Source organism: Physella acuta, unplaced genomic scaffold, assembly GCF_028476545.2.
Source record: "Physella acuta isolate Inbredline_101_S28 unplaced genomic scaffold, ASM2847654v3 ptg000041l, whole genome shotgun sequence".
NCBI classification, from domain to species: Eukaryota; Metazoa; Mollusca; class Gastropoda; family Physidae; genus Physella; species Physella acuta.
In genome coordinates, this window is record NW_026731561.1 from 101,694 (window position 1) to 128,838 (window position 27,145).

At 39.9% G+C, this 27,145-nt stretch overlaps 1 protein-coding gene across 1 annotated transcript in view; it reads right to left on the reverse strand.

The window, feature by feature from the left end:
- LOC131943980 (uncharacterized) overlaps positions 1 to 27,145 on the reverse strand; it is a 36,365-nt gene continuing 9,220 nt past the window's right edge. Inside the window, exons 2-6 of the mRNA XM_059304409.1 lie at positions 13,691 to 13,778; positions 7,448 to 7,539; positions 5,833 to 5,882; positions 2,793 to 2,967; positions 1 to 685 (exon numbers count right to left, since the gene is read on the reverse strand). Coding sequence (XP_059160392.1) covers positions 675 to 685; positions 2,793 to 2,967; positions 5,833 to 5,882; positions 7,448 to 7,539; positions 13,691 to 13,752 — 390 coding nt within the window. The 5' untranslated portion in view covers positions 13,753 to 13,778 and the 3' untranslated portion in view covers positions 1 to 674. The remainder of the gene's footprint in view (positions 686 to 2,792; positions 2,968 to 5,832; positions 5,883 to 7,447; positions 7,540 to 13,690; positions 13,779 to 27,145) is intronic.

Below are 27,145 nucleotides of genomic sequence, written 5' to 3' on the forward strand. Positions count from 1 at the left end.
GGAAATATATTGTGAAATAGTATTTTATTACATTTTCTCTAATTTTACAAAACTGCTCAAATATTTAATGTATTTTGTGTTAGTTTTACATATTTTTAATTTTAATTTAAAGTTTAAAAGTTGAACTTATTATCAAAAGAACAACTTTACAAAATATGTGCAATACTAGTTTTACAATCATGTGATAAACATTCAATAAAGTCACTTCTTGTGTACTGTGTTGTTTCATACATTTATTGATTTTATAAAAAAATTCTTTTCAGTACCTTTTTTTTTTATTTATACAAAAGATCTATATTGGTAACTAAAGTTTATCATTATTTTTAAAAATCTAATACAACAACATATTGAATATCAGACAAATTATATGCATGGACTAATACAGGACAATTATTTCTTTAATTAAAAGTAGAAATGTATATCTATAAATAATGAATTAAAATAGTTACAATTGAACCCCTAGAAAATTAGAAACCTAATGCTTACACTAGTATGAATCAATCACCATGATGTATACAATTATCTTTTATAATACAATTTTTCACTATGCTACAAATCAATAATTTAATCTAGCAGTTAAAAAATGTGACTAGACTAGCCATACAAGACACAAACGCACTCAGCACAGAGGTCATCAATTTTTGACTGCTTGTTGCTACACTCTACACAACAGATTAATCTGCCTCTGTAAGAGAAAAGGTTGGTTAAAAATATCACTTCAAATATCTACAGTATAACTTAGTATAACATTCCAAACTGAAGTTATCTAATCTCCACCGTAGTCTATATGTTGCAAAAATGAATAGCTTGCAAGTTATATGGAATAAAAAAGAACAAAATCTAATTCTGGATCAATGTCTTAAAAGAATGCAAGCAGAAACCCTTATTCCCCACTAAAAACTGACCACAACAAAAACCTTACCACCCCCCCATTAAAAAATGACCACAACAAAAACCTTACCACTCCCACTAAAAACTGACCACAACAAAAACCTTACCATCCCCCCCCCCCCCATTAAAAACTGACCACAACAAAAACCTTACCACCCCCCATTAAAAACTGACCACAACAAAAACCTTACCACTCCCACTAAAAACTGATCACAACAAAAACCTTACCATCCCCCCCCCCCCCCATTAAAAACTGACCACAACAAAAACCTCACCACCCCCCACTAAAAACTGATCACAACAAAAACCTTACCACCCCCTCCCCACTAAAAACTGACCACAACAAAAACCTCACCACCCCCCACTAAAAACTGACCACAACAAAAACCTTACCACCCCCTCCCCACTAAAAACTGACCACAACAAAAACCTTACCATCCCCCACTAAAAACTGACCACAACAAAAACCTTACCCCCCCCCCCCCCCCACTAAAAACTGACCACAACAAAAACCTCACCACCCCCCACTAAAACTGACCACAACAAAAACCTTACCACCCCCTCCCCACTAAAAACTGACCACAACAAAAACCTTACCATCCCCCACTAAAAACTGACCACAACAAAAACCTTACCCCCCCCCCCCCCCACTAAAAACTGACCACAACAAAAACCTCACCACCCCCCACTAAAAACTGACCACAACAAAAACCTTACCACCCCCTCCCCACTAAAAACTGACCACAACAAAAACCTTACCACCCCCCCCCCCCATTAAAACTAACCACAACAAAAACCTTACCACCCCCCATAAAAACTAACCACAACAAAAACCTTACCCCCCCCCCATTAAAAACTGACCACAACAAAAACCTTACCCCCCCCCCCCCCACTAAAAACTGACCACAACAAAACCTTACCATCCCCTACTAAAAACTGACCACAACAAAAACCTTACCACCACCACCCCCCCCCCCCACTAAAAACTGACCACAACAAAAACCTCACCACCCCCCACTAAAAACTGACCACAACAAAAACCTTACCACCCCCCTCCCCACTAAAAACTGACCACAACAAAAACCTTACCACCCCCCCCCCCCATTAAAACTAACCACAACAAAAACCTTACCACCCCCCATAAAAACTAACCACAACAAAAACCTTACCCCCCCCCATTAAAAACTGACCACAACAAAAACCTTACCCCCCCCCCCCACTAAAAACTGACCACAACAAAACCTTACCATCCCCTACTAAAAACTGACCACAACAAAAACCTTACCACCACCACCCCCCCCCCCCACTAAAAACTGACCACAACAAAAGCCTTACCACCCCCCCCTCCCCCACTAAAAACTGACCACAACAAAAACCTTACCTCCCCCCCCCCACACACTAAAAACTGACCACAACAAAAACCTTACCCCCCCCCCACTAAAACTGACCACACCAAAAACCTCACCATCCCCCACTAAAAACTGACCACAACAAAAACCTTACCCCCCCCCCCCCCACTAAAAACTGACCACAACAAAAACCTTACCACCCCCCATTAAAAAATGACCACAACAAAAACCTTACCACTCCCACTAAAAACTGACCACAACAAAAACCTTACCATCCCCCCCCCCCATTAAAAACTGACCACAACAAAAACCTCACCACCCCCCACTAAAAACTGATCACAACAAAAACCTTACCACCCCCTCCCCACTAAAAACTGACCACAACAAAAACCTCACCACCCCCCACTAAAAACTGACCACAACAAAAACCTTACCACCCCCTCCCCACTAAAAACTGACCACAACAAAAACCTCACCACCCCCCACTAAAAACTGACCACAACAAAAACCTTAACATCCCCCACTAAAAACTGACCACAACAAAAACCCTACCATCAGGGCGATGACCTGACTTCAAGTTGGTCTGTTTCTCCTGTGCTACCAACTGATCGTCAAAGAACAGATAGTTGGTCATTTCTGTGCCCTCCACGTCACTGTAGATGTGACCTTTATTCTCGCCCAAGTTGAATAAAAGGTCAAGGTCATACCCGCTGTCCGTGATGTAAGCCTGTCATGACGTCAAAGGTAGATTTTTAACGAAACTTTCTACCCAAGGTACACAACATTTTACTTGATTTATCCAAACTACAAAACTGAACTACTATTTATAGCTCAACATTATGTATAGTTCTGCTGAATTGCATGCTCGGTTACCAAAATAAAAAAAAAAATGAAAACTTTCACAGTCCTCACATGCTCACTGAGACATCAAATTACATCAATGTTTTTATAACGGGTTTGACAGAATGGAAAAATTTTTAAAAGCATTTCAAAATCTGTAAATTAGACCCCGGATACGCCGGCATCGATTGGGTAGAATTCCTTTATGTTGCTCCACTCTCCCTGTTGTGAGGCTCAAATGTTTTTGTCGTCTGTATCACAGAGCTGAAGTGGCCAAGAGATGACCCGCCTGAAAGGCTCTGTCTGACGTCATTGTTGACCAGGTCGTGTGGCCATTTTGTCCATATAAGGGCAGCCAGAAATAGTCAGGTGGCCATTTTGTCCATATAAGGGCAGCCAGAAATAGCCAGGTGGCCATTTTGTCCATATAAGGGCAGCCAGAAATAGTCAGGTGGCCATTTTGTCCATATAAGGGCAGCCAGAAATAGTCAGGTGGCCATTTTGTCCATATAAGGGCAGCCAGAAATAGTCAGGTGGCCATTTTGTCCATATAAGGGCAGCCAGAAATAGCCAGGTGGATTGGTGTGTTTGTGATGGGAAATGTTTTTCTGCCTATACAATATTGCAACACGTTAGCTAAAGGCAGACCACCCCTTTTCTTTTCTCAGTGTCGTAGACAATTGGCGGCAGGGGTAGAGGGGGAGCAGAGTTTCTTCCAGGTATCTCTTCCGGGTGGGGGGGGGGGGGCCTCCGAAGAGAGTCCCGCCCCCCCCCCCCGGAAAATGTTGATCCCCCCCTCGAAAGTATCAAGTACCCCCACCCCCCACCCCCCCGGGAAAAAAGTCTGGAAGAAACACTGGTGGCAGGGGTAGAGGGGGAGCAGAGTTTCTTCCAGGTATATCTTTGGGGCTCCGCCCCCCCCCCCCCCCCCTCCCCAGAACGAAATGGAATTTATATAGAAAACATAATTTTACTAGTGTCCGCCCCCACCCGGAAATTTCGTTCACCTCCCCGAAAAATATCAAGTGCCCCCCCCCCCCCCCCCGGAGGAAAAAATCTGGAGGAAACACTGAAATCAGGGAAATATCAGAGCATGGCAGGAAGGATTTCAGGCACACTACTGTAGACTGGAGGTTCCAGACCAAGTTGCCGGTGACCAGAGTTTCTTTCAGGCATCATCTCTTCGGGGGAGTACATCCACTCCCCGGACGGGCAAGTGGCATTCGGGCATTTGTCGCATTCGGGCAAGTGTCCATTCGGGCATTTGTCGCATTCGGGCAAGTGTCCATTCGGGCATTTGTCGCATTCGGGCAAGTGTCCATTCGGGCATTTGTCGCATTCGGGCAAGTGTCCATTCGGGCATTTGTCGCATTCGGGCAAGTGTCCTTTCGGGCATTTGTCGCATTCGGGCAAGTGTCAATTCGGGCATTTGTCGCATTCGGGCAAGTGTCCATTCGGGCATTTGTCGCATTCGGGCAAGTGTCCATTCGGGCAAGTGTCCATTCGGGCATTTGTCGCATTCGTGCAAGTGTCCATTCGGGAAATCGGCCTTCGGGCAAACGGCATTCGGGCAAGTGTCTTTCGAGAATTTGTCGTAGACCCCTGATATATATATATATATATATATATATATATATATATATATATATAATCCCACCCTTGCAGATACATTATCGCTGTAAATATGACCGCGTCAATAAGACTGCTGTAAGTATGAGTACTGTAAATATGACTGATGTAAATATGACTGCTTTAAATGTGACTGAAAACATTCAGCATTTGATGTTCATATTGTATTGCCACGTAACAATAACTTCTCCATAAGATTTCCGCACCAGGAAATGTTTGTTCATTTCATTGAGAGCTCAAGCCTAATCGATACTAAGAATAAATCGATTCACTTCAGTCGGAGATTAGCAAAGCGTGACCGCTGATTTATAGGGTACCTACAGCCCCATATGGATTGCCTTTTGCATGTAGCTGAAAACTTGAGGGTGGTGGAGATGGAGGGTAAAGCCTGTGGTAGCAGAGAAGATGAGGAAAACAAGAAAGGGGGGGGGGGCATTCGTTATCCGCATTGTACCCAGAGCCTGTAGTGAACCTACTCTTGGAACATGAGAGGAACCTGGGATAAAAATTTGAGAGAGAATCTAGGCTACAATACAACAAGGGGGAGAACCTGATGTAAAACATGGGAGAGATCTTACAATAAAACAAAGAAGAGAACCTGATACAAAAATTCCAGCGAAAACCTACTATGAAACAAGGGGTCGGCGTGGTCGAGTCGGTAAAGCTCATGGTTGCTAAACCGAAAAGTCTCGAGTTCGAACCCTCGGGCAGATGAGGCTCGTTAGCTGGGGATAGCCACTCTTCTAGGAGAGACAACTCCAAAAATTAAACAACTGCTGCCTTGTAGTTTGTTCTTGGTTGGACAAAGGCTATGGAAGCAAATCCAAAAAGAAAAAGCAGGCCTCAATGGCATAACCAGTTGACACGTAACGCTTAATTGTGTTGGAGGCGTGGTCGAGTCGGCAAAAAGCTCATGGTTGATAAATTCGAACATTGTCTCGAGTTCAAACCCACTGGCAAATAAATCTCAATCCCCTTCAACACTAATAATTAAGAACGAAGAAGAAGAAGACAAGGGAGAGAATCTAATGTAAACCCATGGTAGAGATTCTACACTACAGTATATTACAACATGGTGGAGATCCTACAGTACATAGCAAGGGAGAGAACCTACAGCCCTTACCGTACACTCGATTGGATTGTTGTCCACGTACACGTTCATGTTGTCGCGAGCTGGAGAAAAAAATATTGAAAGTGTTAGTTCATAGACTCGGAGCTGCAGAAAATAAATAAAAAGTTGTAAGTTAAAGTTGATAAACTCGGAGCTTTAGAAATTAAATCAAAAGTTGTCTAATTCTTTATCTAAGTGTGTCTGACTGTGAGTGTTGGTGTATAGCTAAGTGTGTCTATGAGTATAGCTAAGTGTGTCTGGGTGTATAGCTAAGTGTGTCTATGAGTATAGCTAAGTGTGTCTGGGTGTATAACTGGATTTGAGTGTATAGCTAAGTGTGTCTATGAGTATAGCTAAGTGTGTCTGGGTGTATAACTGGATTTGAGTGTATAGCTAAGTGTGTCTATGAGTATAGCTAAGTGTGTCTGAGTGTATAGCTAAGTGTGTCTATGAGTATAGCTAAGTGTGTCTATGAGTATAGCTAAGTGTGTCTGAGTGTATAGCTAAGTGTGTCTATGAGTATAGCTAAGTGTGTCTGGGTGTATAACTGGATTTGAGTGTATAGCTAAGTGTGTCTATGAGTATAGCTAAGTGTGTCTGAGTGTATAGCTAAGTGTGTCTGGGTGTATAGCTAAGTGTGTCTGACTGTATAGCTAAGTGTCTGGGTGTATAGCTAAGTGTGTCTGAGTGTATAGCTAAGTGTGTCTATGAGTATATATATATATATATATATATATATATATATATATATATATATATATATATATATATATATATATATATATATACAAGTTTGTATGGTTGTATAGCTAAGTGTGTCTGAGTGTATAGCTAAGTGTGTCTATGAGTATAGCTAAGTGTGTCTGAGTGTATAGCTAAGTGTGTCTATGAGTATAGCTAAGTGTGTCTATGAGTATAGCTAAGTGTGTCTGAGTGTATAGCTAAGTGTGTCTATGAGTATAGCTAAGTGTGTCTGGGTGTATAACTGGATTTGAGTGTATAGCTAAGTGTGTCTATGAGTATAGCTAAGTGTGTCTGAGTGTATAGCTAAGTGTGTCTGGGTGTATAGCTAAGTGTGTCTGACTGTATAGCTAAGTGTCTGGGTGTATAGCTAAGTGTGTCTGAGTGTATAGCTAAGTGTGTCTGAGTGTATAGCTAAGTGTGTCTGTGTGTATAGCTAAGTGTGTCTGTGTGTATAGCTAAGTGTGTCTGAGTGTATAGCTAAGTGTGTCTGGGTGTATAGCTAAGTGTGTCTGACTGTATAGCTAAGTGTCTGGGTGTATAGCTAAGTGTGTCTGACTGTATAGCTAAGTGTGTCTGAGTGTATAGCTAAGTGTGTCTGTGTGTATAGCTAAGTGTGTCTGTGTGTATAGCTAAGTGTGTCTGAGTGTATAGCTAAGTGTGTCTGAGTGTATAGCTAAGTGTGTCTGAGTGTATAGCTAAGTGTCTGAGTGTATAGCTAAGTGTGTCTGTGTGTATAGCTAAGTGTGTCTGAGTGTATAGCTAAGTGTGTATGTGTGTATAGCTAAGTGTGTCTGTGTGTATAGCTAAGTGTCTGAGTGTATAGCTAAGTGTGTATGTGTGTATAGCTAAGTGTGTCTGAGTGTATATCTAAGTGCACGCTCACAAAATGAGATGGTCACTTTCCGTCCCCCTGTCGTCACCTTCCATAATGCAGTAACAGCGGGTTCCTTCCCCTCAGCAATCTTCCCAACTTTCCTGGGGAACACAAGGGGAAATAATCGTTCATTTAAAAATAAACTCTTTGCTGTTATGTGGAAGCCGTTTATCTGGTTTTACGATTGTTTCATGTGTATTTTTGCATGTATTTTTTTTTTTGGAAAATGTAAAGGAATAATTAAACAAAGTATTTTTACATGATAAAGATTGTTATTATACTCACTATTGTTTTTAAAAAATGCTGCTCTTAATAAAAAAAAACAAAAAAACAGACGCCTTTGTCCATTTAAAAATGTGACCAAGACACCGGACGAATAACTTATGAGCTGAGGTGGGATGACAAAGTTCTCTTCAACAGGAGTCTACATGTTTAATGATACCATCCCTCTAACAGGAGTCTACATGGTTAGTGACGCCATCCCTTCTACGGGAGTCTACATGGTTAGTGACGCCATCCCTTCTACAGGAGTCTACATGGTTAGTGACGCCATCCCTTCTACAGGAGTCTACATGGTTAGTGACGCCATCCCTTCTACAGGAGTCTACATGGTTAGTGACGCCATCCCTTCTACAGGAGTCTACATGGTTAGTGACGCCATCCCTTCTACAGGAGTCTACATGGTTAGTGACGCCATCCCTCCTACAGAGGTCTACATGTTTAATGACGTCATCCCTCCTATAGGAGTCTACATGGTTAGTGACGCCTCACCACTGCAGGAGTCTACATGTTTAATGAGGCCACCCCTCCTAGGAGTCTATATGGTTAGTGACGCCTCACCACTATAGGAGTCTACATGGTTAGTGACGCCATCCCTCCAACAGGAGTCTACATTGGTAGTGACGCAACTCCCACAAGATTCTACATTGGTAGTGACGCCACTCCTACAGGAGTCTACATTGTTAATGACGCCACTCCTACAGGAGTCTACATTGGTAGTGACGCCACTCATGGATGTGTCTGCTAAATAAAGCTCGCGATCAGGCGATTGTCATGTCACTACAAACTGCCTTTGTGCAAGTCACGCACTATTCTCTTCAGGCAATCCACCAATTAAGATCCTGCAAAACTCCGCATAGACATTGCACCATTGAACACACAAATACACACACTGCACCACCAAATTTATAAAATCCACTAATCAACACATACTGCACCATTTAACATACAGATGTACTACCCCATTTAATACACAAACATAGTCTACTGCACCATATATATATAATATATATATATATATATATATATATATATATATATATATAATATATATATATATATATATATATATATATATATATATATATATATATATATATATATATATATACACCGGTATAGTAGCAGTATCAGTATAGTGGCATCAGCATAATGGTATCAGTATAGTGGTAACGGTAAAATGCTACATGTATACCCCATTACGATGGCAAATAAAATACTAAACCATTTCAACCTGCTATTCGATTGATTAGGGTAGGGACGAGGGCCATAATTTCAACACTCATAGTTTCCGCAGTAATGGATATCTTTAATTTTGGTAGTAATGGATATCTTTAATTTTACTAGTAATGGATATCTTTAATTTTGGTAGTAATGGATATCTTTAATTTTACTAGTAATGGATATCTTTAATTTTTTTTAGTAATGGATATCTTTAATTTCGACAGTAATGGATATCTTTAATTTCGACAGTAATGGATATCTTAAATTTTGGTAGTAATTGATATCTTTAATTTTGGTAGTAATGGATATCTTTAATTTCGACAGTAATGGATATCTTATATTTTGGTAGTAATGGATATCTTTAATTTTGGTAGTAATGGATATCTTTAATTTCGGTAGTAATAGATATCTTTAACTTTGGTAGTAATGGATAACTTTAATTTCGACATATTCTGTTTCGGCAGTAATGGATAACTTTAATTTCGGCATATTTCAATTCGGCATTAAGAGCGACACCGAGTCTGTCGCTTCAAATGGGCGGGTCACAAAAATCGTGTGACGACTTGGTGTACGGTCCAGTACAATTGGGGAAGAAACTCAGTGAACCAATCAAACAGCTCATACACAGTAATATCTAATGAGCTCATACACAGTAATATCTAATGAGCTCGCGACTGATGTCATCTCTCAGACCACAAAGGTGGACTTTCTGAGCAGATGGTGTTTTTTGTCAGGCGGTCAAGTGAAAACTAGAGACAATCAGACGCATCAATCAATCATGTAAGCATTGATCTCAATCATGCAATTATTGATCTCAACAATTTTCGCGCATAAACAATTTGTTTAAATACTGATGAAAGATGAGATAACTTGTGATCAATAATATCGGATCGATCGACACGATTATCGATTTTCTGGCGAATTGAGAGGGGAGCTTGAAGTGAGATTACATTTATATTTTGCACAACTGCACTAGTGCTATAGCACAACTGCACTTTCAATACAGCACAACTACACTTGTTCTATAGCACACAGCTGTACTTGTTCTATTGCACACAGCTGGACTTGTTCTATAGCACACATCTACACTTGTTCTATAGCACACAGCTACACTTGTTCTATAGCACAGCTACACTTGTTTTATAGCACACAGCTGTACTTGTTCTATTGCACACAGCTGGACTTGTTCTATAGCACACAGCTACACTTGTTCTATAGCACACAACTACACTTGTTCTATAGCACACAGCTACACTTGTTCTATAGTACAGCTACACTTGTTCTATAGCACAGCTACACTTGTTCTATAGCACAGCTACACTTGTTCTATAGCACATAACTACACTTGTTCTATAGCACACAGCTACACTTGTTCTATAGCACAGCTATACTTGTTCTATAGCACACAGCTACACTTGTTCTATAGCACAGCTACAATTGTTCTATAGCACACAGCTACACTTGTTCTATAGCACACAGCTACACTTGTTCTATAGCACACAACTACACTTGTTCTATAGCACACAGCTACACTTGTTCTATAGCACACAGCTACACTTGTTCTATAGCACACAGCTACACTTGTTCTATAGCACACAGCTACACTTGTTCTATAGCACACAGCTACACTTGTTCTATAGCACACAGCTACACTTGTTCTATAGCACACAACTACACTTGTTCTATAGTACAGCTACACTTGTTCTATAGCACAGCTACACTTGTTCTATAGCACAGCTACACTTGTTCTATAGCACATAACTACACTTGTTCTATAGCACACAGCTGGAACTGTTCTATAGCCTAGCTACACTTGTTCTACATCACAACTACACTTGTTATATTGCACATAGCTGAACTTATTCTATAGCACAACTACTCTTGTTCTATACCACAGGTGCAATTTTTCTATAGCACAGCTACTCTTGTTATATTGCACATAGTTGAACTTATTCTATAGCACACAGGTTAGATCGACCAAACCAATGTCTAATTCTTTAGTATGCTGTAAAAGTATTAAATCAATTACAGGAATAGAAAAAAACATATTATCAATTGATTTCGACTCATTAAGCAACACCAATCAACATGTCAAGTCACCAATCAACACATCAAGTCACCAATCAACATGTCAAGTCACCAATCAACATGTCAAGTCACCAATCAACACGTCAAGTCACCAATCAACATGTCAAGTCACCAATCAACACGTCAAGTCACCAATCAACATGTCAAGTCACCAATCAACATGTCAATTCACCAATCAACATGTCAACTCACTAAGCATACATTCGTCATGAGGGTACCAATCAACACATCAAGTCACTAATCAACACGTCAAGTCACCAATCAACATGTCAAGTCACCAATCAACATGTCAAGTCACCAATCAACATGTCAAGTCACCAATCAACATGTCAAGTCACCAATCAATACATCAAGTCACCAATCAACACGTCAAGTCACCAATCAACATATCAAGTCACCAATATCAAGTCACCAATCAACACATCAAGTCACCAATCAACATATCAAGTCACCAATATCAAGTCACCAATCAACATGTCAAGTCACCAATATCAAGTCACCAATCAACATGTCAAGTCACTAATCAACATGTCAAGTCACCAATCAACATGTCAAGTCACCAATCAACACATCAAGTCACCAATCAACACATCAAGTCACCAGTCAACATATCAAGTCACCAATCAACACATCAAGTCACCAATCAACACATCAAGTCACCAATCAACATGTCAAGTCACCAATCAACATGTCAAGTCACCAATCAACACATCAAGTCACCAATCAACATATCAAGTCACCAATCAACATCTCAAGTCACCAATCAACACGTCAAGTCACCAATCAACATGTCAAGTCACCAATCAACATGTCAAGTCACCAATCAACATGTCAAGTCACCAATCAACACATCAAGGCACCAATCAACACAACAAGTCACCAATCAACATCTCAAGTCACCAATCAACACGTCAAGTCACCAATCAAGATTTCAAGTCACCAATCAACATGTCAAGTCACCAATCAACACATCAAGTCACCAATCAACATGTCAAGTCACCAATCAACATCTCAAGTCACCAATCAACATATCAAGTCACCAATCAACATTTCAAGTCATCAATCAACACGTCAAGTCACCAATCAACACGTCAAGTCACCAATCAACATCTCAAGTCACCAATCAACACGTCAAGTCACCAATCAACATGTCAAGTCACCAATCAACACATCAAGTCACCAATCAACATGTCAAGTCACCAATCAACATATCAAGTCACCAATCAACATTTCAAGTCACCAATCAACATGTCAAGTCACCAATCAATACATCAAGTCACCAACCAACATGTCAAGTCACCAATCAACATGTCAATTCACCAATCAACATTTCAAGTCACCAATCAACATCTCAAGTCACCAATCAACATTCAAAGTCACCAACCAACATTTCAAGTCACCAATCAACACGTCAATTCACCAATCAACATGTCAACTCACCAATCAACATGTCAAGTCACCAATCAACATGTCAATTCACCAATCAACATGTCAACTCACTAAGCATACATTCGTCATGAGGGTAACCAAATTTGTTTGGTGCAGTACATGGTGAGGATAAAGTGAGGGAGAAAATGTTGGCTAAGTGCTTTGGTGTGTTCAGTGTACGGTGTTTGATCCTGTCTGACACCGTCACCAATACATGGCATCACGTTGCCTAGCAACCAGCACACTTCCAGACGAAATTTCAATTAGCGTTTGATTGTTTTTTAAACTTCAGACTCCCGGTTAGAAAGCTATTAATGACAATTTCTAATTAAAGTTGTTTAAATCGGTTTTATTATACTATTCAAACACATTCACATTGGCGTATGAATTTTATTGTTTTAGAATAGGCAACCCCTGCAAATGAGGCGATTAATTGATCATCCTTCATTAGGCATTAGCTCCCCACCCGGGCTCCATCAATCATTACAGTCGGCATTAATTAGTGGGTAATCAGCAGCCGTTCGCCTCCCTGATGGCTATATACTCACCCCCCCCCCCCCACCACACACACACACCAACACACACTGAGCCAGCGTCTTTGTGTAAAATAGCCTACCCCCCCCCCCCCCCACACATACCCATTTCCCACACATTGCAAGTACGAAAGGTGTCACTTCACACATCTCAGAAACCACATACCTGTAGTTACCACATAACTACACTTTAAGCGGCAGAAAAAAAAATCAATATTTATCGATTACTTTCTGCATGTTTTGGCTTCAAAAAACCCCGATGTAATGACAAATAAATTTTATCTGAAAATGGACAAAAAAATGTCTTTCATATCAACCCAAGCGTCACACACAGTAAAAACCATAAATTGCCCCTTTCCCTAACCACAACATCCCCAGCGATATTCTGGTCCATTCTTCCATGTGGTTCGTTTAATTAATATAGTACCAAAGCACTCATCAAAAGCAAGAAAAAGAACGTACGCGTGGTGTAACTATAAAGCTGTATTAATTGTGACCTAAATGTAATACACTACACAACCCGTTAACACTTTGATCGGCAGAGAATGTGTAATAGAATCCCTCGTTAAAAAACCTTTCTAACTTGGCGAAACTCGCTTTGACTGTACCAACGGCGTCACTAGGAAGGGTTTCACCCGGTGCGGTTGCACTGAGGGTGTCACATTGATAAATGAAAATAAAATATTCTGCAAGATCTTACCGAATAACTTTTTTCTTCTCAGCAATTGCTTTCTTCCTCCCAGACAAAAGTATGACCGACATTGCTCAGGTTAATTGGATGGCTTGAACTGTGGATGAAGGATATAGAACAAAGTATGAATGACATAGCTCAGGTTAATTGGATGGTTTGAACTGTGGATGGAAGATATAGAACAAAATGTCTAAGTTAAATGGGCTGAAACTTTGTATTTGTCTAGCTAAGTCGTGAGACATAGGGAAATATAGCTCAGGTACATAGACGCTTCTGTGACTGATGAATTGGTCTGTCTATTGGGTAACGTCATCGTCTAGTTACAGACGTCATGGTCTAGTTAATGCCGTCATGGTCCAGCTAGTGGCTTAATGGTCTAGTGAGTGACGTCATGACACAATAACACAATAACACACATACAAGTAACACACCAAGTGCCCTTAACACACGTCTCTTTAACCTGTTTCATGTTAACCCAGAGTCTTATCCCGTAAAATATCATCTCTGTAATGGGGGTCTTAGTCCGTAAAATATCATGTCTGTAATGGGGGGTCTTAGTCCGTAAAATATCATGTCTGTAATGGGGGGTCTTAGTCCGTAAAATATCATCTCTGTAATGGGGGTCTTAGTCCGTAAAATATCATCTCTGTAATGGGGGTCTTAGTCCGTAAAATATCATGTCTGTAATGGGGGGTCTTAGTCCGTAAAATATCATGTCTGTAATGGGGGTCTTAGTCCGTAAAATATCATGTCTGTAATGGGGGGTCTTAGTCCGTAAAATATCATGTCTGTAATGGGGGTCATAGTCCGTAAAATATCATGTCTGTAATGGGGTCTTAGTCCGTAAAATATCATGTCTGTAATGGGGGTCTTAGTCCGTAAAATATCATGTCTGTAATGGGGGTCTTAGTCCGTAAAATATCATGTCTGTAATGGGGGGTCTTAGTCCGTAAAATATCATGTCTGTAATGGGGGTCTTAGTCCGTAAAATATCATGTCTGTAATGGGGGGTCTTAGTCCGTAAAATATCATGTCTGTAATGGGGTCTTAGTCCGTAAAATATCATGTCTGTAATGGGGGTCTTACCCCGGAATTATCAATAAAAAACACTAGTGAAATGGTTCCAGCTAGTAACTACAGTTTTTGTTTTAATTTTTTTGTTTAATATTTTGTTTTAGTTTTTTCTTTTAATTTTTTGTTTTAATTTATCATACACAGCCTTATGGGCAGTGAAGGACGACGATTTTGTAAATGTTCCTTTTCAACAATTGTTTGTCTTTCAAAGGTATCATGTTTTCTTTGCATTTCAAAGGTAGTTTCCTATATCAATGGTGGTTCTGGTCCAGTGGTCACACTGCGTGACAGAATCGAATGGTGTTTGATGTAATATTCAATGAGCATCACAAAACACAGATACAAGAGACACTTCAAAAGAGATCACATCTCATTACAAATGCACCAACCAACACAATGTGAACATATTAATATGGAACACAATTACAGCAACTACCACAATGTGAACATATCAATATGGAACACAGCAACTACCACAATGTGAACATATCAATATGGAACACAACTACATCAACTACCACAATGTGAACATATCAATATGGAACACAGCAACTACCACAATGTGAACATATCAATATGGAACACAACTACATCAACTACCACAATGTGAACATATCAATATGGAACACAGCAACTACCACAATGTGAACATATCAATATGGAACACAGCAACTACCACAATGTGAACATATTAATATGGAACACAGCAACTACCACAATGTGAACATATCAATATGGAACACAGCAACTACCACAATGTGAACATATCAATATGGAACACAGCAACTACCACAATGTGAACATATCAATATGGAACACAGCAACTACCACAATGTGAACATATCAATATGGAACACAACTACATCAACTACAACAATGTGAACATATCAATATGGAACACAGCAACTACCACAATGTGAACATATCAATATGGAACACAGCAACTACCACAATGTGAACATATCAATATGGAACACAACTACATCAACTACAACAATGTGAACATATCAATATGGAACACAGCAACTACCACAATGTGAACATATCAATATGGAACACAACTACATCAACTACCACAATGTGAACATATCAATATGGAACACAATTACAGCAACCAACACAATTTGAACATATCAATATGGAACACAGCAACTACCACAATGTGAACATATCAATATGGAACACAGCAACTACCACAATGTGAACATATCAATATGGAACACAGCAACTACCACAATGTGAACATATTAATATGGAACACAGCAACTACCACAATGTGAACATATCAATATGGAACACAACTACATCAACTACCACAATGTGAACATATCAATATGGAACACAGCAACTACCACAATGTGAACATATCAATATGGAACACAGCAACTACCACAATGTGAACATATCAATATGGAACACAACTACATCAACTACCACAATGTGAACATATCAATATGGAACACAGCAACTACCACAATGTGAACATATCAATATGGAACACAGCAACTACCACAATGTGAACATATCAATATGGAACACAACTACATCAACTACAACAATGTGAACATATCAATATGGAACACAGCAACTACCACAATGTGAACATATCAATATGGAACACAGCAACTACCACAATGTGAACATATCAATATGGAACACAGCAACTACCACAATGTGAACATATCAATATGGAACACAACTACATCAACTACAACAATGTGAACATATCAATATGGAACACAGCAACTACCACAATGTGAACATATCAATATGGAACACAGCAACTACCACAATGTGAACATATCAATATGGAACACAGCAACTACCACAATGTGAACATATTAATATGGAACACAGCAACTACCACAATGTGAACATATCAATATGGAACACAGCGACTAACACAATGTGAACATATCAATATGGAACACAACAACTACCACAATGTGAACATATCAATATGGAACACAGCAACTACCACAATTTGAACATATCAATATGGAACACAGCAACTACCACAATGTGAACATATCAATATGGAACACAGCAACTACCACAATTTGAACATATCAATATGGAACACAGCAACTACCACAATGTGAACATATCAATATGGAACACAACAACTACCACAATGTGAACATATCAATATGGAACACAGCAACTACCACAATTTGAACATATCAATATGGAACACAATTACAGCAACTACCACAATGTGAACATATCAATATGGAACACAGCAACTACCACAATGTGAACATATCAATATGGAACATATTTACAGCAACTACCACAATGTGAACATATCAATATGGAACACAACTACATCAACTACCACAATGTGAACATATCAATATGGAACACAACAACTACCACAATGTGAACATATCAATATGGAACACAACTACATCAACTACAACAATGTGAACATATCAATATGGAACACAACTACAGCAACTACCACAATGTGAACATATCAATATGGAACACAACTACATCAACTACAACAATGTGAACATATCAATATGGAACACAGCAACTACCACAATGTGAACATATCAATATGGAACACAGCAACTACCACAATGTGAACATATCAATATGGAACACAACTACATCAACTACAACAATGTGAACATATCAATATGGAACACAGCAACTACCACAATGTGAACATATCAATATGGAACACAGCAACTACCACAATGTGAACATATCAATATGGAACACAATTACAGCAACTACCACAATGTGAACATATCAATATGGAACACAGCAACTACCACAATGTGAACATATCAATATGGAACATATTTACAGCAACTACCACAATGTGAACATATCAATATGGAACACAATTACAGCAACTACCACAATGTGAACATATCAATATGGAACACAGCAACTACCACAATGTGAACATATCAATATGGAACATATTTACAGCAACTACCACAATGTGAACATATCAATATGGAACACAACTACATCAACTACCACAATGTGAACATATCAATATGGAACACAACAACTACCACAATGTGAACATATCAATATGGAACACAACTACATCAACTACAACAATGTGAACATATCAATATGGAACACAACTACAGCAACTACCACAATGTGAACATATCAATATGGAACACAACTACATCAACTACAACAATGTGAACATATCAATATGGAACACAGCAACTACCACAATGTGAACATATCAATATGGAACACAGCAACTACCACAATGTGAACATATCAATATGGAACACAACTACATCAACTACCACAATGTGAACATATCAATATGGAACACAGCAACTACCACAATGTGAACATATCAATATGGAACACAGCAACTACCACAATGTGAACATATCAATATGGAACACAGCGACTAACACAATGTGAACATATCAATATGGAACACAATTACAGCAACTACCACAATGTGAACATATCAATATGGAACACAACTACATCAACTACCACAATGTGAACATATCAATATGGAACACAGCAACTACCACAATGTGAACATATCAATATGGAACACAACAACTACCACAATGTGAACATATCAATATGGAACACAGCAACTACCACAATGTGAACATATCAATATGGAACACAATTACAGCAACTACCACAATGTGAACATATCAATATGGAACACAACAACTACCACAATGTGAACATATCAATATGGAACACATCAACTACCACAATGTGGACATATCAATATGGAACACATCAACTACCACAATGTGGACATATCAATATGGAACACAACTACAGCAACTACCACAATATGAACATATCAATATGGAACACAGCAACTACCACAATGTGAACATATCAATATGGAACACATCAACTACCACAATGTGAACATATCAATATGGAACACAGCAACTACCACAATGTGAACATATCAATATGGAACACAATTACAGCAACTACCACAATGTGAACATATCATTATGGAACACAGCAACTACCACAATGTGAACATATCAATATGGAACACAACTACATCAACTACCACAATGTGAACATATCAATATGGAACACAGCAACTACCACAATGTGAACATATCAATATGGAACACAACTACATCAACTACCACAATGTGAACATATCAATATGGAACACAGCAACTACCACAATGTGAACATATCAATATGGAACACAACTACATCAACTACAACAATGTGAACATATCAATATGGAACACAGCAACTACCACAATGTGAACATATCAATATGGAACACAACTACATCAACTACAACAATGTGAACATATCAATATGGAACACAGCAACTACCACAATGTGAACATATCAATATGGAACACAACTACATCAACTACAACAATGTGAACATATCAATATGGAACATATTTACAACAACCAACACAATTTGAACATATCAATATGGAACACAGCAACTACCACAATGTGAACATATCAATATGGAACACAGCAACTACCACAATGTGAACATATCAATATGGAACACAACTACATCAACTACCACAATGTGAACATATCAATATGGAACACAGCAACTACCACAATGTGAACATATCAATATGGAACACAACTACATCAACTACAACAATGTGAACATATCAATATGGAACACAGCAACTACCACAATGTGAACATATCAATATGGAACACAACTACATCAACTACAACAATGTGAACATATCAATATGGAACATATTTACAGCAACTACCACAATGTGAACATATCAATAAATTAGCCCAGCATTGGGATGTGTTAGGTTTTTAATCAACAATTTATAAAAAATGTCCGGGTGCACTAAAGAACTATAATCTGAAGTAGAATCGGCGCTAGTGTTCGCTAGAGCGTGGTAGAGAGTAGGCCTGTATCGTCATATCAGCATTGTTTTCCCATCCCACGGTGTACAGTTTGCATATGGACAGGGTGAGCTCAATGTTTCAACGGCAAGGCGACCCCCCCCCCCCCCCCACCCCACACCTCCCAATGACTAAACGTTCATCTTTGCAGCTGTTTGACCACATAGTGCTTCATTTGGTGTTTAAAATTGTCCTAAACGCATTGACCGACACGACACGACACATCCTCACTATCGACATGTTTATTTTACTACATTGTCAGCAGTCGCTACTCAACATTTCTGTTTTTCTTAAAGAAGAAACAAGCGCTTGCGGCATTACTCATAGAATATAAAAAATCATTACTTTTCACTGTTCGAGGATTTAAAAGGATAAAACAATGAAATGTGGAATTCGATCTTTTGTCATCAATAATTTATTTAGGTTTCTGGATTAAATACTAGACCAAGGGGAGGGGGGCATAAAATGAAAGAAATTAATTATAGCCCGAGAAATTTTAGCCAGGCAAATTATAACCAAACAAACTGAGCCATATCTGGTGCTGTAGACTTCTGCGCCATTTCCTTGTTTTACTCACTCAATTCAACAACACACGGAAAAAGGTCAAAGTTCGATTTATTTGTCAATGGGCGATTGGATTTCAGTCAGCCTACAATAGTACGATGTAGGGAATCAGTGCAGAAACAAAGAGACGCTGGGTCAAGGTCAGCAACAGGTGACGTCATAGATTGTTCGATTTACATTCACTGCGATACTAATCAAACTAGTTTTACTGCGAAACTGACGAGGGCCATATAACTATATATATATATATATATATATATATATATATATATATATATATATATATATATATATATATATATATATATATATATATATATATATTTATTTATTTATTTATTTATTTATTTATATATATTTGTGTGTGTTTGTGTGTGTATGTGTGTGTGTGTGTTAAATCAAAGCCCGACTGAGCTGGCAGCATCAAATTAACTAATCTAGAAGTTGTATAAAGCCCACTATGTTGAAACTCCCACATACAAATAAAATCCGTCATAAAAATGTTTTTGACAACTTAATGCGCTAGAAATGGCGAAAGCTGGAAATTGGCTTGACTCAAAAGTCAACCTCTCCAAGCCAGAGTTTCTTCCAGCCATCTCTTCGGGGGGGGCGAAGCCCCCCCGAAAAATTATTTCCGCCCCCCCGAACGAAATGAAATTTATATAATTTATATAGAAAATATATACTTTTAACCGTGTCCGCCCCCCCGAAGAAAGTTTACCGCCCCCCCGAAGATTTCAAGTGCCCCCCCGGAGAAAAAAGTCTGGAAGAAACACTGCTCCAAGCTACTGCTGCAGCATGGCATGCAGTTACCAATATTTAGTTGCGGCTTTTCGTGTATTTATGTCATCTTTTTTTTACAGTGGACTTACGTCATAACTGTGACTTTGCTGACGATTCTGTTTCACAAGCTACAAGTGACGGTTCTGTCTCACAAGCTACAAGTGACGATTCTGTTTTCACAAGTGACGATTCTGTTTTCACAAGTGACGATTCTGTTTTCACAAGTGACAATTCTGTTTTCACAAGTGACGATTCTGTTTCACAAGTGACGATTCTGTTTCACAAGCGACGATTCTGTTTTCACAAGTGACAATTCTGTATTCACAAGTGACGATTCTGTTTCACAAGTGACGATTCTGTTTCACAAGTGACGATTCTGTTTCACAAGTGACGATTCTGTTTCACAAGTGACGATTCTGTTTCACAAGTGACGATTCTGTTTCACAAGTGACGATTCTATTTCACAAGTGACGATTCTGTTTCACAAGTGACGATTCTGTTTCACAAGTGACGATCCTGTTTCACAAGCTATAAGTGAAAGCTATCCTCATCCATGATGTGATCATCTAGTGTTAAAATATGATTGACTTCCGTTTTCGTGCCTTCTTAACCAACAGGTATCAGAGTTTCTTCCAGGCATCTTTTCGGGAATAAATGGAATTTATATAGAGAATCTATGCTTTTAACAGTGTGCGGCCTCCCGGAAAATTTAGTCTCCCCCCCCCCGAAAATTTTAAATACCCACCACGTATAGACAGGAACTAGCTTCATGAACCAATAGACGTTCAACTAACTTAAGTGTTGAGCGATGTGGTCAACCAACACAGAGATACAAACTCTGACCTTCTACAGACGCCAGGTTTAATACTCGCCACCTTTTATTATTTTTTTTGTTAGTTTTTTCCCGTTAGTTTTTTTTTTTTTTTGTCTAACTGTCGCAGTTTGGTTTTATTTCAGCTGCTCACGTGTTTAAAAAAAAAAGGCCTTCCAGATATTGCTCTCATGGGCATTGCCGCCCCCGCTGCTCAAGCCTCTGGGAACTGCCTAACGATTTACTGCGAGACTCTTTCTAAGCTGCTAAAATCGAATTTCTATTGATCTCCATGAAATATCTCTGATCGCATTATCTGTATCTTTCCCTACAAAAGCCTAACGAACAATTCCAGTATTCTTGTAACTACAATGGACAACATGTGTACAATATTGCATCTGAATTATAGACGACAAATTTTTTTTTTTACTCGGTGACCAAGTTTTAAAAAAAAAACATCTTTTATTTTACTTTAGACAAGACAATTATTTGCCATGGGCGACCAACAATGGGCGCTAAAGCTAAGCAATCAAGCGAACAGCAGGAGCTAAAGAGCAAACTAAACTCTTATACAAGAAACGATGCAATGTATTGTATGGCTGCAGCTATTGCAGAATCTAGCAGCCAGATCAGTGTATTGTTGTATGGCAGTTTGACACGCAGCTAGACCCGTGTATCATCCACATGTTTGTACTATCCATCTGACCATCTGAACTAGCATGTTGTCCACATGTTTGTACTATCCATCTGACCATCTGAACTAGCCTGTAGTCCACATGTTTGTACTAGCCATCTGACCATCTGAACTAGCCTGTAGTCCACATGTTTGTACTATCCATCTGACCATCTGAACTAGCTTGTAGTCCACATGTTTGTACTATCCATCTGACCATCTTAACTAGCCTGTAGTCCACATGTTTGTACTATCCATCTGACCATCTGAACTAGCCTGTAGTCTAAATAATTGTACTATCCATCTGACCATCTGAACTAGCCTGTTGTCCACATTATTGTACTATCCATCTGACCATCTTAACTAGCCTGTAGTCCACATGTTTGTACTATCCATCTGACCATCTGAACTAGCCTGTAGTCCACATGTTTGTACTATCCATCTGACCATCTGAACTAGCCTGTTGTCCACATGTTTGTACTATCCATCTGACCATCTGAACTAGCCTGTAGTCTAAATGTTTGTACTATCCATCTGACCATCTGAACTAGCCTGTAGTCTAAATGTTTGTACTATCCATCTGACCATCTGAACTAGCCTGTTGTCCACATGTTTGTACTATCCATCTGACCATCTGAACTAGCCTGTAGTCTAAATAATTATACTATCCATCTGACCATCTTAACTAGCATGTAGTCCACATGTTTGTACTATCCATCTGACCATCTGAACTAGCCTGTAGTCCACATGTTTGTACTATCCATCTGACCATCTGAACTAGCCTGTTGTCCACATGTTTGTACTATCCATCTGACCATCTGAACTAGCCTGTAGTCCACATGTTTGTACTATCCATCTGACCATCTGAACTAGCATGTAGTCCACATGTTTGTACTATCCATCTGACCATCTGAACTAGCATGTAGTCCACATGTTTGTACTATCCATCTGACCATCTGAACTAGCCTGTAGTCCACATGTTTGTACTATCCATCTGACCATCTTAACTAGCCTGTAGTCCACATGTTTGTACTATCCATCTGACCATCTGAACTAGCCTGTAGTCCACATGTTTGTACTATCCATCTGAACTAGCATGTAGTCCACATGTTTGTACTATCCATCTGACCATCTGAACTAGCCTGTAGTCCACATGTTTGTACTATCCATCTGACCATCTGAACTAGCCTGTAGTCCACATGTTTGTACTATCCATCTGACCATCTGAACTAGCCTGTAGTCCACATGTTTGTACTATCCATCTGACCATCTGAACTAGCCTGTAGTCCACATGTTTGTACTATCCATCTGACCATCTGAACTAGCCTGTAGTCCACATGTTTGTACTATCCATCTGACCATCTGAACTAGACTGTAGTCCACATGTTTGTACTATCCATCTTAACTATCCTGAAACATAAATGTTTGTACTATCCATCTACGTGTAGCCCAGAGGTGGGGCAGGTGTGTTAGACTTCGTGTAGCCCAGGTGTGTTAGACTATGTGTAGCCCAGGGGTGGAGCAGGTGTGTTAGACCATGTGTAGCCCAGGTGTGTTAGACCACGTGTAGCCTAGGGGTGGGGCAGGTGTTTTAGATCAGTCCAGGTGTGGAGCAGGTGTGTTAGACTACGTGTAGCCCAGGTGTGTTAGACTACGTGTAGTCCAGGTGTGTTAGACTACGTGTAGCCCAGGTGTGGGGGCAGGTGTGTTAGATTAGCCCAGGTGTGGAGCAGGTGTGGTAGACTACGTATAGCCCAGGTGTGGAGCAGGTGTGTTAGACTGCGTGTAGCCCAGGTGTGTTAGACTACGTGTAGTCCAGGTGTGTTAGACTACGTGTAGCCCAGGTGTGGGGCAGGTGTTTTAGATCAGCCCAGGTGTGGAGCAGGTGTGTTAGACTACGTATAGCCCAGGTGTGGACAGGGTCGCCGGGACACCGGGAAAAATTTCGGTGGGCTGCAGATGTCGGTACTGTAATGGGCCTATTAGTCAGGGGCGTAGCGAGGGGGGCGGGGGGTGCGGATCGCACCGGGTGACACCATTTAGGGGGGTGACACGAAGGCAAAAAATAGCAAAATATATATAGGGGGGGGGTGCAAATCGAAAGTTTGAGGGGGGTGCAAATCGAAAGTTTGAGAGGGGGGGGTGTAAATCGAAAGTTGGAGGAGGGGGTGGTGCAAATCGAAAGGGTCGCTACGCCTCTGGGGGGTGACACCATTAAGTGCCGCACCGGGTGACACCCGACCTCGTTACGCCACTGCTATTAGTGTTTTGATTTTACTTTTAATGTGTCTGATTAATTTACCCTTCCGATTTGTCGTTTTGTTATTCTTATTATTTTATGTGACTTTGTAGGCGGCTGTCCTCCCTAAACCTCGATTTAGATTTTGTTCACGATACATCCTTTATGTACGGTATACGATAAAGTAGGGGAGAGGTAAAACGGAGAAACGGTCAAAATTACTGTTAAATATTTAGCCCCGTTACAAAACTTCCTCTACACTCTGTTTAAGAGAAAGTAAAAATGCACCATAAAAATTGAAGTCGAGAGGGACCGCTTTTAATTGTAGCATTTTTAGCTACACCAAATAGAACCGGACAAAAGAGATCTAGAACCGGACAATGAGATCTAAAGCAGACAATGAGATCTAGGATAGGACAAAAGAGTTCCAACATCCTGGTTCCATAGTGCATTGATTATCGGTCGTGTTTTCTCAGGGGCAAGTAACAAAGTAATGTTTACCCAACATTATTCACTGTCACAATCACAATCAGACTGGCACACAATCCTTTGTCATAATCTACTGGCACCAATATTAGTGAATGATCTATGAAGGATTATATTTTTATTAGGAACGCCAACAAATTAATATGATGGCGCGCGAGAGAGAAAGAGAGAGAGGATGAAAAGAAGATAGTGTCCTTTATCCTTTCTTGGTTTCGTTAGATAATTAAGCGACCTTGTAACGGGTAATGAAGCCCCTAATGTTCTTGTTTTTCAACATGTCTACGACAAATTCCCGAAAGACACTTGGCCGAATGCCGTTTGCCCGAAGGCCGATTCCCCGAATTGACACTTGCCCGAATGCGACAAATGCCCGAATTGACACTTGCCCGAATGCGACAAATGCCCGAATTGACACTTGCCCGAATGCGACAAATGCCCGAATTGACACTTGCCCGAATGCGACAAATGGCCGAATTGACACTTGCCCGAATGCGACAAATGGCCGAATTGACACTTGCCCGAATGCGACAAATGGCCGAATGGACACTTGCCCGAATGCGACAAATGGCCGAATTGACACTTGCCCGAATGCGACAAATGGCCGAATGGACACTTGCCCGAATGCGACAAATGGCCGAATGGACACTTGCCCGAATGCGACAAATGGCCGAATGGACACTTGCCCGAATGCGACAAATGGCCGAATGGACACTTGCCCGAATGCGACAAATGGCCGAATGGACACTTGCCCGAATGCAACAAATGGCCGAATGGAGACTTGCCCGAATGCGACAAATGGCAGAATTGACACTTGCCCGAATGCGACAAATGGCCGAATGGACACTTGCCCGAATGCGACAAATGGCCGAATGGACACTTGCCCGAATGCGACAAATGGCCGAATGGACACTTGCCCGAATGCGACAAATGGCCGAATGGACACTTGCCCGAATGCGACAAATGGCCGAATGGACACTTGCCCGAATGCGACAAATGGCCGAATGGACACTTGCCCGAATGCGACAAATGGCCGAATGGACACTTGCCCGAATGCGACAAATGGCCGAATGGACACTTGCCCGAATGCGACAAATGGCCGAATGGAGACTTGCCCGAATGCGACAAATGGCCGAATTGACACTTGCCCGAATGCGACAAATGGCCGAATGGACACTTTCCCGAATGCGACAAATGGCCGAATGGACACTTGCCCGAATGCGACAAATGGCCGAATGGACACTTGCCCGAATGCGACAAATGGCCGAATGGACACTTGCCCGTATGCGACCAATGCCCGAAAAAGTAAATAATTGATGGGAAAATCTTGGTATCTATGACTACGGTGGCCATCTTGAAAAATTTCCACCATTCATAAAGCTTTATATTTTTTATGCCCAATAAACAATGAATTCGTAATCTTCTAGATCTATTATATTTGGGGTATTCGGCTAAAATTTTTAAGTGCAGACCCAAAAACTCCTAAAAATAGTTACCCAGATTTTTCCCCCACCAATTTTTTAAAATGAAAACACATCTGCGGATGTAGCCTACCTTGAAAAAGCTATAGAGAAAAAATTGTTTCCTAACGGGTATTTAAATAAAAAAAATTACCGGCGCCTACCCCCTTAAAAAATTCTACATTTTTTTTTAATTGTGTTGTCAAAGTTTTGAATACAAATAACTATGAGTTTTCTATGAAGTGAGGTTTTTGGAACATCGATTATGGAGTCCCTGTACAGCCAATCAATGTTTGTCTTACGATAGTAAAACTTCAGGTTATAACTTAGGCTTGTAAAAATAAATAGTAATATAGCGTTAAACTCAAGAAATTATTTTCAAATTCTCTGCATTTGCAACTTTTACATTGATTTTAAAAATTCTAAATTTCTGAATTATATTGCAGGAGTTTTTGTTTTATAAAAACATTTTTTACGGCCCCTT